The following is a 15292-nucleotide window of genomic DNA, read 5'->3' on the forward strand; positions in this document are numbered from 1 at the left end:
GTGAAAGCCGCATAACAGTAGTACTGACCCAGTTTTGGTAGAGCAGGATCAAGATACATATTGATCAAATCTGTAGCATGAATGCACTGTAAGTTGGTATGGATAAAATTGTCTGCTTAATGCATAAACGTAAATGTACTATTATTGACAATACCTTCTGATTGTTATGCAACAGAGCCCAGATTGCAGAAGCTCCAATGGTACGAATATCTAATGATGTACTGCTCAAACAAGAGATCAGCAGCTCAACAGCTTTATCTGAAATAAATGACATGTTAATACAAATATAAATAAAGTAAACCTCACTCGCCAATATCAAGAGTCGCTCTAACAGGCATGGTCTTTTAAAGGCTCCACTTTTTAAAAAACAGGGTCATTTTTCAGCCCCCCTAGAGTTAAACATTTGATTTTTACCGTTTTGGAATCCATTCAGCCGATCTTTGGGTCTGGTGGTATCACTTTTAGCATAGCTTAGCATCATCCATTGAATCTGATTAGACCATTAGCATCGTGCTAAAAAATAACCAAAGAGTTTGGATATTTTCCTATTTAAAACTTGACTCTTCTGTAGTTACATCGTGTACTAAGACCGACGGAAAATAAAAGCAATGATATTACGCAATGCCCGAAAATAGTCCCCTGCTATTGATAGTTACCAAGAATACTATTTTCGGGGTGCTATGTAATGTCATTGCACCTGCTGCAGCCATGGTACGGCAGCAACGTCCTTGATTATTATGCCAGAATGAGAGTATAGTTCAGCCATATCGGACTAGTAAATTGCAACTTTTAATTTTCCATCGGTTTTAGTACAAAAATGAAGCTATTTTCAAAAAAAGTGGAGTGTCCCTTTAAAGAGCGCCCGACTCCCATACCAGTTTGATCACTGGTTAGAGGTGTGAGTACACCCGGTAACATATACAATGTCCAAAATAGCGACATGCCAAATATTTTTTTTAAATGATGTCAATGTTTCTATTAATCAAAATTGTTATGCTTAAAAAATGTATTCAAATTTAACCCCTTGTACTGAACAGTATGTTTGTCAATGTAAACGATACAAATAATCAAAATAATCAGCATTGAGTATGGTTAAGTTGCTTAAACATCCATGCCAGGTTGTGAAGTCAATCATTTTTTATCCCCTTTTTAAAAACAGCATTTAACGGAAAGTAGGTTAGCTATGTAAAACTATTTAGCGATGCATCTGGACTTGCAACTTCACACAGTTAAACACGTGTGTGTGTGTGTGTGTGTGTGTGTGGTTGAACACAGCGTTAAATTTATCGAACCTCAACAAGCATGAAAATTACAAATGGCAACTGACAATAAAAAAGCTTAATATATTAATATATCGACTGGAGCAATTAAACGGCCAATATTTGGACATGTTTAAAACTACTGTAGTCGTGTTTGGCCCCTCTAGACAGTATAGCATGAATGTTTACAACCCTTCAACAGTGTCATACCATTGGCGAGGACTTTGGGCTTGTTAGCCGAGCAGAAGCAAATGTTATGAAGAATGAGCAGGATGGTGGGTTTACTGCTGAAGAGTTTGGACTGAGCCAGTTCCACCAGCATCTCCAAAGCTCCTCTTAGCCTGAGGATCATCTGTTGTCCATCCTCCCCGAACGACATGTTCAGAAGAAGCTTGAGCCAGAGGGACAGAAGCTCCACCGTCTGACTGCGACTGCCTGACTTGGGCATGGGAAGGGATAGGAAGTGCTGCAGGAAGTTACTCTGGGAAAACAATGAGATGGGGTCTAGCTTTTGACATAATGCAGATGAATATGCGACCACACGAGTCATGAAAGAACTTCTGCATCACAACAAGATTATATGAAGAGTTTAGATGCAAATCCGCTAAACGCCACAATAATGATTGTAACTTAAAGCTCTGACATGTAATATACGTTCATCAAATACTTTCTCGTTTAATCCTACCCTCAGGCCATTCAGAAAAAAAAAAAACGCTTCTTAGGCAAAATGCATTAAAGGGCCCATGTCACAGGACTTTTTTAAGATCTCAAATAAATCTTTGGTGTCCCCAGAGCACATGTGTGAAGTTTTAGCTCAAAATACCATATAAATAATTTATTATAGCATGCTAAAATTGCCACTTTGTAGGTGTGTGCAAAAATGTGCCGTTTTGGGTGTGTCCTCTAAAATGCACATGTGCAGATCAAGTGCAAACACTGATCACAATGATGGTGGTTTGTTGAAATTGAAACTCAATTGTTCTGTGAATTATTTTCTCTCTGCACTAAATGGCAGTGCTGTGGTTGGATTAAGGGGTGGTTTTATTATAATAAGAGCTCCTTATGACATCATAAGGAGAGCCAAATTTCAACGACCTATTTTTTCATGTGCTTGTAGAGAATGGTTTACCAAAACTAAGTTACTGGGTTGATCTTTTTCAAATTTTCTAGGTTGATAGCATCACTAGGGACCCAATCATAGCACTTAAACATGGAAAAAGTCAGATTTTCATGTCATGGCCCCTTTAACTCTTTCCCTGCCATTGACATGTATTTGTCAATTAAGAGAAAACGCTTCCCCGCCAATGACGACGAGTCTTTCCCGAATCCATATTTCCGCTACTATCCACCAGGTGGTAACCCAACTTATAAAAACCAGAAGTACACTGCAAAAATGACTTTCTAACTAGTATTTTTGTCTTGTTTTCAGTAAGAATATCTAAAATTTCTTAAATTAAGATGTATTTACTTGATGAGCAAAATGACCTAGAAGTCTAGTTTTTAGACAAAAATTATAACCTTTAAGTGAATTAGTGCTTAAAACAAGCATAAAAATCTGCCAATGGGGTAAGAAAATATATCTTGAAAAAAGTTTACTTTTTTTCTTAAACACTTAATTCAAGAAAAAAAAGCTTACCCCATTGGCAGAAATGTTTAGATATTTTTACTGAAAACAAGACAAAAATACTAAGCAAGTCATTTTTTGCAGTGTTCCCTTTGGGCAAACACTTCAAACTCCATGTATGTTTTGATGATCACTCTGAATCTGATCTCTATCAAAAGCCCTTTTACAAGCCTATGGCTCAAAATTTTGTATTTTTAAAGAAACCTACCCATATTTAAGAGGTGATAAAAAGAGAACAAATGAAGGTAGGATGAAACATTTTTTTGTGTTTTTTTTTTAAAGCAGAGGGTCAGGGCCCGGTTGCATAAAGCACCTTAAGTGTAATTTTCCCTTAAGTTCACCCTTATGTGTGTTGCAGAAAAAAAACTTAATTTTTTTCTGTTGCATCTCCATGGCAACAATAGTATTTTATAACAACAAACCTGGGTCGCTGTCATGAAACATTTCACAATTACCCTTACCTAAGAGACCATTTAAGGGATTATATGCAACATCCTTAAATTATTCTCTTACAGTAGGTAAGGGGAATCTACCCCTTAAGTGTCATACTTAAGGGAAAAACTTAAAGGGCGTTTTGCAGGTAAAATTTTTCAACGAATTTGTGCAATTTGCTTGTTGATAATAAACATTTAAACTGTTATCCATTGTATTTTATGTTGTTGGGTATCACAAAACCCGAAAAAGTATGAAAAAGTACAGCAATTTGCAATGATTCTCCTTTCCCTCACAACGCACTGTATGACGTCACGCTGGGGAGAGAATTGACCAAAGCCGCCTTGGGAGCATTGAGAATGACTATAGAAAGACGAGTAAAGTACAGTTCTGATAGCGCAGATAATAGATAAATACATACATACATACATACATACATAGATAGATAGATAGATAGATAAGATAAGATAAGATAGATAGATAGATAGATAGATAGATAGACAGACAGACAGATGGATAGGCTAGTATAGAGAGATAGGCAGACAGCCAGATAGCATAAGGTTAGCATATCTTCGTGTAGAAAGTAAACAAACAATTAACATACTTGTGCATGCTGGCTTGAGGGGGTCCATGATCCTGCCTGAAATGGGTGTAACTTTATGCGATCTTCAGCACAAACGGTTTTGGCAGCATGTCTCTAATCCTGGAAGGTGAGTGAAGCACGTCACGTCTGTTCGCGGGGACCAGCGACCCAAACGCACTCACTTTCTTACAGCCAGTAGCGGAATGGCAATCGAGAGAGTCGGGACTTTCCCGGGCCGATCTGATAATAGTTATACATTTCGAGTTATATTAGCAACACCGTCTGGCGGCGTGATGTGCGCCGGTTCCCGCAGCCCGCTGGTCAAACTGTGCAGGCAGCCTCTCTGCTCAATAAAGTATATAAAAGTGCTCAACCTGTTCGGCAGGTCCAAACATGTACAGGATTTATAAAAATACGGTGATCAATGAGCGGTTCCTCCTCAAATGGCTTAGCCTGTCGTGATGTAAAAAGCCGCCGAACGCCTGTTTATTACAGTATGTATGCGGTCGGATCCGAGTGTGCTGCAGCTGCTGACTGCTGCGTATAAAATGATCGTGTGATTCGTTATAATCGCATAAACAATATAACAAAGCATCCTTTTATTTCACAAAACAATATATTTGAGATATTATTTGATAGACTAGTAAGTGTGGATTTAAAAATCTCTAGCCTGGTGGTCAGGACATAAATGGATCAAATCAGCAGATTTGCGAAGTTTTATTTATCTCCACAGATATCATAAATAATAATTAGCAAGGTAACTTTGCAGTATAACACATTATATATTTCCTACGATGTATATATGATTTCCAAATTATATACTTAAGTATTAAACAGCAATAAATGTCTCATCTATCTCTATGGCTCTGGCTGAGTCTTTCTCCACTTCTCCCCAACATGACGTCATCGCAGAATTGCGTTAAAAAAACCGTTAATACCAAAAACGTAAAAAAAGTGGTCTTTAAGACCATTTTTGAGACATTTTAAAAATTATACACATATCTTGAGTGATTTATGTACCCATTAATCGACAGTGGTGGTTAACCTGCAACATACACTTTAAGGTGATTTATGCAACCGGGCCCTGTTCTTTAACTTGATATATTGTTTATATTTTTAAAGAAGAACATTTTCTGGAAGGCATTCCATACTGAAAAATCCATCTAAGATTGGTGAGCTGGTTTTATCTGGTCTCCCAGCTTGATTTTAGCTGGTATTGCTGGTGTAGCAAGCTGGTCTAGCTGTGTTTTGGTCACTTTTTAAGCTGGTCTAGCTGGACTTAGCTGGTCATGCTGGAAGACCAGCTGATCCACCAGCTTGACCAGCTTTGCCAGGCTATGAGGACCAGCTTAGACCATCTACTGCCACCTTAAACCAGCTAAAACCAGCTACCAGCTTATGCTGGTCTTTGCTGGATTTTTCAGTAGGGTAAACCTTTGAAAATCATAAAAAATTCTGGCACTGCAAAAAATGACTTTCTTACTTAGTTTTTTTTTTTGGTCTTGTTTTCAGTAAAAATATCTAAAAATTCTTAAATTAAGATGAATTTTCTTGATGAGCAAAATGACCTAGGAAAATAAGTCTAGTTTATAGATAAAAAAATATAACATTTAAGCGAATTTGTGCTTAAAACAAACAAAAAAATCTGCCAATGGAATAAGAAAAAAATATTGAATTAAGTGTTTTTGAAAAATTTAACTTATTTCAAGCACATTTTTCTTATTCCTTTTGCAGATTTTTTTTGCTTGAATTTACTTTTTGCACTAATTTACTTAAATTTTTTTAGGTCATTTTGCTCATCAAGAAAATACATCTTAATGTAATGGCTACTTTTTTTTAAAAACACTGGCGGAGAAAGAGTTAAGAGTCTGATAAAAAAATGCAAATTAACAAAAAAATCATGCCAGGCAAACTTAGCGGGTTTTTCATCTGATTTCCTTTTCTTACAACTTTGGTTGATTTATATTTCTTACAACCATTTACTATTATTACCTTCTGCAGTACCCCTTTGCAGTCTTTTGAGAGGGCCAGGTTGGCCAGCAATGAGAAAGCCAAACTGTGGATGCTGCTGTTGTCAGGGGCAACTGGAGAGGCCAGTCTCATCACGCCATGCATCAGTGAATTTGTGGCCGCGGTTTTAGACAAACCAGCCTGAGCTGGGCCACAGCAACCACTGCTGCTGCTACATAAAGCACTGCACCCTGAGAGAGAGAGAGTGAGAGAGTGAGAGAGAGAGTGAGAAAGAGAGAGAGTGAGAGTGAGAAAGAGAGAGAGAGAGAGTGAGAGAGAGAGAGAGAGAGAGAGAGAGAGATTACACTATAGTTACACTATAGCCTATACTTTCACATCACATATTGTATAATAGGACACCAAAAATAGACTATGTAACCTTATTTCAACTAAGGCAATTTCTGATATGAGACTGCTGTGCCAAACAACTTGGAAAACATTATTCTTAGAAAAATTACAACATCATAACTTGAAAGGCACTTAAAAAAAGGAAGTGAGTATCTGACAATGCTGTTTCAGGAAATCAGCTTATTCATTCAGACCGTTGACTTGTTTTCGATTCTGTCAAGTTTTCAGAGCACGGATTTATAAAAAAAAATAGCTCACATTTACTTTTGTATGCAACAGGTAACGACAATGGAACATAAAGCCGAATGGCCCATTTCTCTCTCATCACATGCAACTCCGGAAACACAGATGATATAAAACCACACAACCCATACTTTTTAATCTTCATCTGCATTCTTTCAAAACACTGCACTGATTGTGTAACAACAGTGAGCTCGGAAACATTTTTCACTGTATTTTAATTTCTAAAACAAAAAACCCCGCTTTTTTTGTGTAATGATGCTGTGAAAGTGTCAAACCCACTGAACGTCTCACCGCTGGGTATGCAAATAGATTTTGAAGAGCAGCACAATAGCAGACAAATCATTTAACATTATTCTGTGAGACTTGGATGGTTGAGGGACTCCAGCAGGGTTTCTTATGCTGAATAAATCCAATATTAATCAGGCAGATGAAGGGATGAGGATTGCGAGTCGCAGGTTAATGAATTCAGTAATAAAAGTTACACAAGAAAGAATACGGCGGTGAAGAAAATATGCTGTTTTGCTGGAGGGCTGACTTCATAATTCAAGAAGCAACCTTATAAAGATCACCTGCTGTTCTCGTTGACCTTGAGATCCACCACATCTGACAGGGTGTTATTGTAGCGTAGTGCTGTTAAACCGTAGTGACAGCCCGAAAAGACACAAAAGTACAGCCGCATAGAAAGTAAAAAAACACAAAGGAGATAGGCGTACGTGCACCCACACGGGGGTATATGCACAGATAGATGTACGCCCATGCGCTACTGGGTCTTCACAGGTGTGAAGCCACATCCTGCCCACCACGCAGGGTTTCCATGAGCTCAGATACATGACATTCTTTAGAGATTAGTTTTTGTTATGCAATTGTTCATGTAAACACATACAAGCACAAATGTACACTTTCATGTTAAACTGTCTCTTTCCCTCACACTTTATACTATAATTTTTTAAAACATCTCTCTCACGCACCTAAATGAGGACACTGTTTTTATAGAGCACTAGTTATGAATACTATAACCTAACCCACACTCTTAACCAAAAACTAATAAAATGATAATAATAATTTATGTAAGTATTTACTATTTACTAGATTTTTTAGGTACAAATTTGTTCCCAACATATAGTTTTTTGTGTACCCACTCGCACACAAGCAGATTTTACAAATACTACAAAAATTTGTACTATGAACAAAAAAATTGAATTTTTTAATGTTTCTAAAAAATTATTTACACCATCTATATCCTTATATGCATAAGGGGAGGTACTACATGTGGAAAAGTTTTACTTTTAATAAAACTGATATTTTGTCCTTAAAAGACACAAAGACAAGATTTGTATATCCAACAAACATAAATCTGACAGAATACTGAGACTATGACACAATCCTTCAGTAGCTGTGTTTGGGATATACTGTAATGGTTCTTACTGTACCACCACATGACTCAACACGGAGACAAAGCTTATTCATTATCTCTCTCCATCTCTGTCACTGTCTAACAACTAACCACACTGTCCATCATTTTGTCTTTCATTCGGACTGACCCGCCGTGTAGTTCGCCGTGTAAACACACAAAAGTTCCAGGGTTGCCGTCATGGTGGGATCATCCAGTAAAACCCAGGGCCACAAAGCCAACAGTACAGCAGGCAGACGCAACTCCGTGGCCACAACCTGGGAGAAAAGTTTTAGCATTTATCATTTGCAAACATAACCATAAGTACTATACACTCACCTAAAGGATTATTAGGAACACCATACTAATACTGTGTTTGACCCCCTTTCACCTTCAGAACTGCCTTAATTCTACGTGGCATTGATTCAACAAGGTGCTAAAAGCATTCTTTAGAAATGTTGGCCCATATTGATAAGATAGCATCTTGCAGTTGATGGAGATTTGTGGGATGCACATCCAGGGCACGAAGCTCCCGTTCCATCACATCCCAAAGATGCTCTATTGGGTTGAGCATCTTTGGGACATCCCACACACCTTTACACCACCACCACCAGCCTACACAGGCATGATGAGTGGTTATTTCAGTCAAAGTTGCTCTTCTATCAGCTTGAATCAGTCGGCCCATTCTCCTCTGACCTCTAGCATCAACAAGGCATTTTTGCACACTGGACTGCCGCATACTGGATGTTTTTCCCTTTTCACACCATTCTTTGTAAACCCTAAAAATGGTTGTGCGTAAAATCCCAGTAACTGAGCAGATTGTGAAATACTCAGAGCAGCCCGTCTGGCAACAACAACCATGCCACGCTCAAAATTGCTTAAATCCCCTTTCTTTCCCATTCTGACATTCAGTTTGGAGTTCAGGAGATTGTCTTGACCAGGACCACACCCCTAATGCACTGAAGCAACTGCCATGTGATTGGTTGATTAGATAATTGCATTAATGAGAAATTGAACGGGTGTTCCTAATAATCCTTTAGGTGAGTGTATATTAAAAGTACGTGAAAAGTTTTTTAGATGATAATATAACAATTAGGTTTGGTTCCTGAATCTGATTGGTCAAACAGAATGGCAATATGCAATACAACATTACTGTCGCAGCCGTGCATACTCTATATAGAGTATAAAGGCACTCTCTCTCATATAATATTGCTTTAAGGGGCACCTATTATGGAAAATGCACTTTTATTAGGACATCAATGTGCATTGGTCGTGTGTGAACACAACCACGCTACAATAAAAAAAGAATCTCCATTAAATCAAAGCAGTCTCACATGCAGTTTTGATTCTTTTGTTAATGTGACGTCACACTGATAAAGCCCCGCCCACAGCCACGTACTGACAGGCCATAGTTTTCACCCTCAGCGAGTTGTACGCTGTCTGCCATATCTCAATAGTGAGATACTATTGTCTCAAGATTGTATTTGCAAGAATCAAATTTATTTTAGCTATAAGCTGCTTACTGTCGCTTTTGGTAAGAGAGCGAGGAGCTGTAGCTCATTTGCATTTAAAGGCACACACACAAAAACAGCACGGTTTTGCTCTGTTATAATTAATGATCTGTGGGGTATTTTGAGTCAAAACTTAATTCTGGGCACAACTAAGACTTATATTTCATCTTGTAAAATGGGCATAATAGGTGTCCTTTAATGAAAAAATTAGGTTTGAGAAATAGATGTTTTTTGTTAAAATATTCATACAGGAAGTGGATTCATTTCACAGAAATGATCACATGGGTGTCATGCAGACTTTACAAGAAAATCTGTGGTCGTCTACTTCAAACCCACAAGACCCCCATGATTTTATCTGCTGTTAGTGTAGGATGCATGTAAATGCATTAATAATCTGCAAGGGGACGATTTTTCACATGACGTACTTTGCATTCATTATGTCGATAGAGGCAATTTCGCAGTATCTCGAGAGTCATCTTAAGTTCTCTCATGCTGTTCTCCACCTGCTGGCATTGAATAAAAAGCTGTTAGAACAAGAAATCATGCTGATCGTGAAAATATTTATATCATCATGAACGTATGATTTGTGCTCACATTTCCTTGTTTTGATAAAAAAAAATACACACGCAATTTTAACTTGATGAACAAGTCATTAATGAAAATTAAATAATTTGTAAATATTAAATAACACAGTTTCTGAATCAACATTTATATCAACCAATGAGATTAAAACCATCAAAGACACAAATAGGTGTTTAGTAAAATTGCTTTATAACAAAAGTTAAAAAGCAAAGATTTTTGTAAGCTGTGAAAAGCAGCTTTTATTATTTAATATTTGTAATGTTAAGTATTGCACTACAGGCAAAATGTTTTCATTCTGCACATGTTTGATAGGATCTGATTGTGAGATTTGAATTATTTTTTATGAATCCCTTAATAAAGGGGCTTTAAGTAAGCAAAAATATTTGTTAGTTTTGATGTAAATAAAACTTTTTGCCCAAATATAAGTTATATAGTTGTACAAAACTAGTTAAATCAACTGAACCAGAATGTCAATCAGGTTTGACATTGTTGCATCTGTAGTGACAGCGTATATCTCGCTCCTTCACATCCATCAGTTTTTAGTGTTTGTGATGTTAAATCTGTCTGTCATGTTGCGTACCTTCCTCCTGTGAGAGTTCTTGCCTGCTTTCTGAGACTCCAGGTGAAGCTCTGTGTAAATGTGCTTCATGCGTTCAACACAGCTGTCAATCACACCAGCTGTAGAGGAAATAAGAGATGTGTCTCTTAAACGTCAGAAAATGACATCAGCCATTAGAGACTAATATGATTTCACATGGGACAAAAATTAAACTGCATATGTATATAATCTTCCAAGTCTATATATATATATATATATTATACAGTACTGTGCAAAAGTCTTAGGCCACCACTACCAGACTTGTTATTTTAGAAGTTTTAATGTCCATCCATATTTATTTTCAATCTATTTTATTAAGATACAAACACAAAATACAGGAAATATGTACAAAAAAATGTTTAAATTAAATTTTCAGGACTAAATGTCTTCTTTAGGTGTCGTTGGTGTTTAGTGTGACCTCTCTTGAGTGTTTTTAGCAGGATGAAGTAAAAAGACTACATTCTTTAAAATTAGAAATTAGGATTTAATTTTATTTTGGTTTAAGAGATCCTGCAGTTTCCTGCTATTGCTCAAGTGGAAGGGGAGTTTACCATAAATACTTGACACATCAGTTTACATTTTTATACAGTTTTTAATACTATATACACATTTCCTGTATTTTCTGAATGTATTCTACTAAAGAGACTTAGAAAAAAATTTTATACGATCACTATAACATTGCAAAAACAACAAATCTAATTCTGTCATGGTGGCCTAAGACTTTGCACAATACTGTATATTCTCATAGTTTTGGTAGTGCATCGAGTTGCGAATGTAAGGGTATATTCTACATAATCTACACTTGTAATAGCCTTGAAAATTTTTCCTTTAAAATCCACATTGTATGTGACCCTGTCTGTGCAATCCAGGCTAAAGTCTCATAATATATTTATGGTATTAGGAGCATCAAAGTTGGATTTTATTAATTAACTTTAAATTCAATATTCGTCATGCATGGCCATACTTAGTCAATATTAAAGATATCAAGGCTATACTTTCAAAGAATGGTCTTTACATTATATAGAATAATTTTATGTAGAAAAGAGTCAAATGAAAATTGAAAAAAATCACAAAAAATGACTTTAGCTGGATTCCCACAGGCTGGACCACAAAAGCAATCATAAATCGCCTGATCTCTAACAAAATTCCTTCACAAAAATGCAATTATTTCAGCTTTTTGCTATACTTTTTTTTTTAACAAAAATACCCATATTTAAGAGTCTATAAGCGGAGAAAAAAAATATAGATAGGATGAAATGTTTTGTTTGTTGTTTGTTTGAAAGCAGAGGGTCTGTTCTTTCATTTGATATATTTGTATGTTTATATATTTTTAGAAGAAAAGTAGGCATTTTGTGAAACGTTTGTGCAAATCAAAACAAAAATGCTGGCGGGCAATTAAAAAAAAAAAAAGGCTGGCGGGGAATGAGTTAAAGGGATAGTTCACCCAAAAATCCAAAAATGAAAATCTGTCATCATTTACCCATCCTCATGTTGTTTTAAATCTGTATGAATTTCTTTTTTCTGATAAACACAAAAGAAGATATTTTAAGAAATGATGTTAAACACACAGCAGATAATGTCCATTGACTTCCATAGTAGAAAAAAAAATATTTTGAAAGTCTTGTGATAAATGATGTAAAGCACACAGTTGATGGTACCCATTAAATTCCATAATATTTTTTTATTCCTACTATGGAAGTCAATGGTCACTATCTGCTGTGTGTTTACCATAATTTCTCAAAATATCTTCTTTTGTGTTCATCAGAAAAAAAAATTCATACAGATTTAAAACAACATGAGGATGAGTAAATGATGACAGAATGTTCTTTTTTTCATTTTCAAAAATAAAAATACTCGCTCTCATTTTGTTCAAAACCTTTAGTTGTTGAAAACAAAATAAGATATTTTGATAAATATTTGTAGCACACAGTTGATGGTACCTATTGACTTTCATAGTAGGAAAGAGAAATACTATGGAAGTCAATGGGTACTGTCAACTGTGTGCTTACCAATATTTATCAAAATGTCTTCATTTACAGTATGTTCAACGGAAATAAAAAAACTCATACAGGGTGAATAAATGACAGAATTTTCATTTTCGGGTGAACTATCCCTTGTAAGTTAAGATATTTTGTAAATTTCCTACCGTAAATATATGAAAAATTATTTTATTATTAGAAATATATGTTGCTACTTCAACTTTAAAGGTGATTTTCTCATCATTTAGATTTTTTTGCACCCTCAGATTCCAAATTTCCAAATAGATGATTTATAAATCTCAATTTCGAAACATTTAACCTAATGTTGGTTTTGTGCTCCAGGGTCACGTATAATGCCACGCAGCATTGATGTTAAGATCAATATGTTACAATTTTACATTAAATCCACAAAATGAAAACAAATAGGAAATGGAGTTCTCCACGCTATTTCTCCTTCCTATAAACAGAAGATCTTTTTAATTTTTTATTTATCTCCCTCACTGTCCAATTATGGTGAAGCACAGTGAAGTTGTGTTTACCTTTACAGGCGTAACTCTGAGCACTGGGGCTACATGCAAACAGAGACATGAGACCTTTGGCTGTCACCTTTTTCAGTGGATTCTGATATGGGATCTTCTCATATTGCTAAATATTAAACAAAAGAACAAAAACCAGCCAATCAGATCGAGCCTCCTGTTTAAAGACAAGCCAGTTATTTATTTACAACTATTTTTGAATAAAATATGTATCACACGGTCCACGGACGTCCATGGGCATGTTGCCTGAGGCTGTGACTGGCTACAATCTATACACCAGTCTGTGTTACCTCCAGTAACATTTCACACATCAGCTCTCCAGGCTCAGATGACAGGACTTCAGATAAAGAGGACCCAGGCTCCCCTGTGGCCCCATTGTCCACGTGGCCTCCTGATCTCCTCTTAGCCTCCTCCGTGAACAGCACGGAGAGAAACTGCAGGGCCGAATTGTACAGAGAAGACTCGGCTCCCCGTTGCTCCAAACACGCTCGGAGGGCATCTGAGGACGGAGAAACAAGAGCATTGAGGAAAAAGAATGCAAATATTTAGTTTTTGGAGCTTTTCTCAAACTCCAAGACATGAAGATGCAAGAGATGCAAAACTTCCCAACAAACAATTTTCACCAAGGGGAAACATCTGACAAACCGCCTCTCCAAACTCGCAGCCTTTCAAACCACTTCCAAAGCCTGGATACCTGCAGGCAAGTCAGCGAGACTACTGCCCACCCACCTATTCTAGCATTTCCTACCACATCCATCAGATCTAAAGCAGGCTGATTGTTCTTCTCGTCTCTGGCCCAGGTCTGTCATATGCACCGGGGACACCCATCCACACGTTAAGGTATAATGAGCTTGCCTCCCACTGCTCCATCTTATCACCTGTCTCCATTTTTATCTAGAACTCCCTCACTCCTATCAACACCTATCAAACCCTTCAATCTTTCTTTCCAAACATCCCTCTTTCATCACATGTGCCATCATTTCCTCTTTGTACTCTGTTTCTTAATGCTCTTTGGTGCGAGCGTGTTGTGTGAGTGTGTCACCTGAAAATCGTTGCCAGTGTTTCCCCAGTGCCACGCTGACAGATGGGCCGACCACAGCTTGGTTTCTGCGCAACAGACTAGCCAGGAGCATCAACACATCCGCCCAAGTGTGGAGCATTGCATTCTGGGCCTGGGCATCTGAGGACAAGCAAAACAAGCAGTCGCTCATGAAACACGCTCTTTTCTTTTATACCAAGGTCTTGTGTGAATGACTTTTTGGGGTTGCATAACAAGGAATTAAAGTTGTTCTGGGTTGTCAGTGCGTGTCTCGATCGATACCCGAGTCGGTGACAGACAGCGTTAGGATGGAAATGAGGTTGTTCAGCAGGGGTTTGAAGATCTCTCGCTGGAGCGGCAGATTCTCACTGTGTATTGTTGCTGACTGCAGGAGATGGCAAAAACTCTGCACATAATGCACACTGCTCAGCACCTGGGGGAGGAACGGGGGGAGAGTTAATGAGAAACAAAATTACCAATCAAACAAACAAGCACACGCATTCAGCACTTTACTTTCACAACCATAAACGACAACAAATTGCACAATAACTGCCACAGTGTGAAACAAGACCATAAACCATTGCTGTGACCAAAAAACTACTTCTAACTACGTGACAAAGTGAGCATGTGTGTTACAGTAGTAGTTTCTGGTAAGAGTTTTTATGTGTGCACATTAGAAATCCCATAATGCACCTGGTTTTTGGCTTCTTCAAAATGAGCTGGTAGTAAAGGTGTCCTCAATTCATTCATGCACTGACTTATGGCTGCTGCGTCCACTACACTATAAAAAAAAGCGGGGAAAAAAAGTGAAAATACAAATGATTTTACATGTTGTTAAAATGTTGCATATGAATGAATTTCATATGAATCTTCTTTTTGCCAGTAAAGAAAAGACAACCACAGTGTGGTATTTAAAATGAGTGGGTGGTGGTACGGATGTGGCTGTCAGGTAAACCAAGAGTTTATATTTATAATTGTATGTGCGTGTGAAACTGAAATGAAGTAGGCACAGGTTTGCAGTATGAGATATTAATGTGCAATGTTCATCTGCAAATAAAGGCTTGGAAACATTTATAAAAAAAAAAGGAAAATTTAATCTTTTAGCCATCAATCATTTCTAAACCTGTATGACTTTTATTCTTCAACGGAAAATTGTAC

The 15292-nt window shown here is 37.1% G+C and overlaps 1 protein-coding gene across 2 annotated transcripts in view; it reads right to left on the reverse strand.

Annotated features, from left to right (window-relative positions):
* The window catches only part of rttn (rotatin), a 52099-nt gene that overhangs the window by 1108 nt on the left and 35699 nt on the right, over positions 1-15292 (reverse strand). Inside the window, exons 37-47 of one of the 2 annotated variants that reach the window (XM_065294990.1) lie at positions 14828-14915; positions 14417-14567; positions 14138-14275; positions 13386-13594; positions 13099-13204; positions 10563-10660; positions 9826-9903; positions 8041-8167; positions 5891-6099; positions 1470-1740; positions 155-258 (exon numbers count right to left, since the gene is read on the reverse strand). In XM_065294990.1, coding sequence (XP_065151062.1) covers positions 155-258; positions 1470-1740; positions 5891-6099; positions 8041-8167; positions 9826-9903; positions 10563-10660; positions 13099-13204; positions 13386-13594; positions 14138-14275; positions 14417-14567; positions 14828-14915 — 1579 coding nt within the window. Of the gene's footprint in view, positions 1-154; positions 259-1469; positions 1741-5890; positions 6100-8040; positions 8168-9825; positions 9907-10562; positions 10661-13098; positions 13205-13385; positions 13595-14137; positions 14276-14416; positions 14568-14827; positions 14916-15292 lie in introns of both variants that reach the window. The other variant, XM_065294989.1, reaches the window with a different exon arrangement.

Source organism: Paramisgurnus dabryanus, chromosome 22 (genome assembly GCF_030506205.2).
Source record: "Paramisgurnus dabryanus chromosome 22, PD_genome_1.1, whole genome shotgun sequence".
Classification (NCBI taxonomy): domain Eukaryota; kingdom Metazoa; phylum Chordata; class Actinopteri; order Cypriniformes; family Cobitidae; genus Paramisgurnus; species Paramisgurnus dabryanus.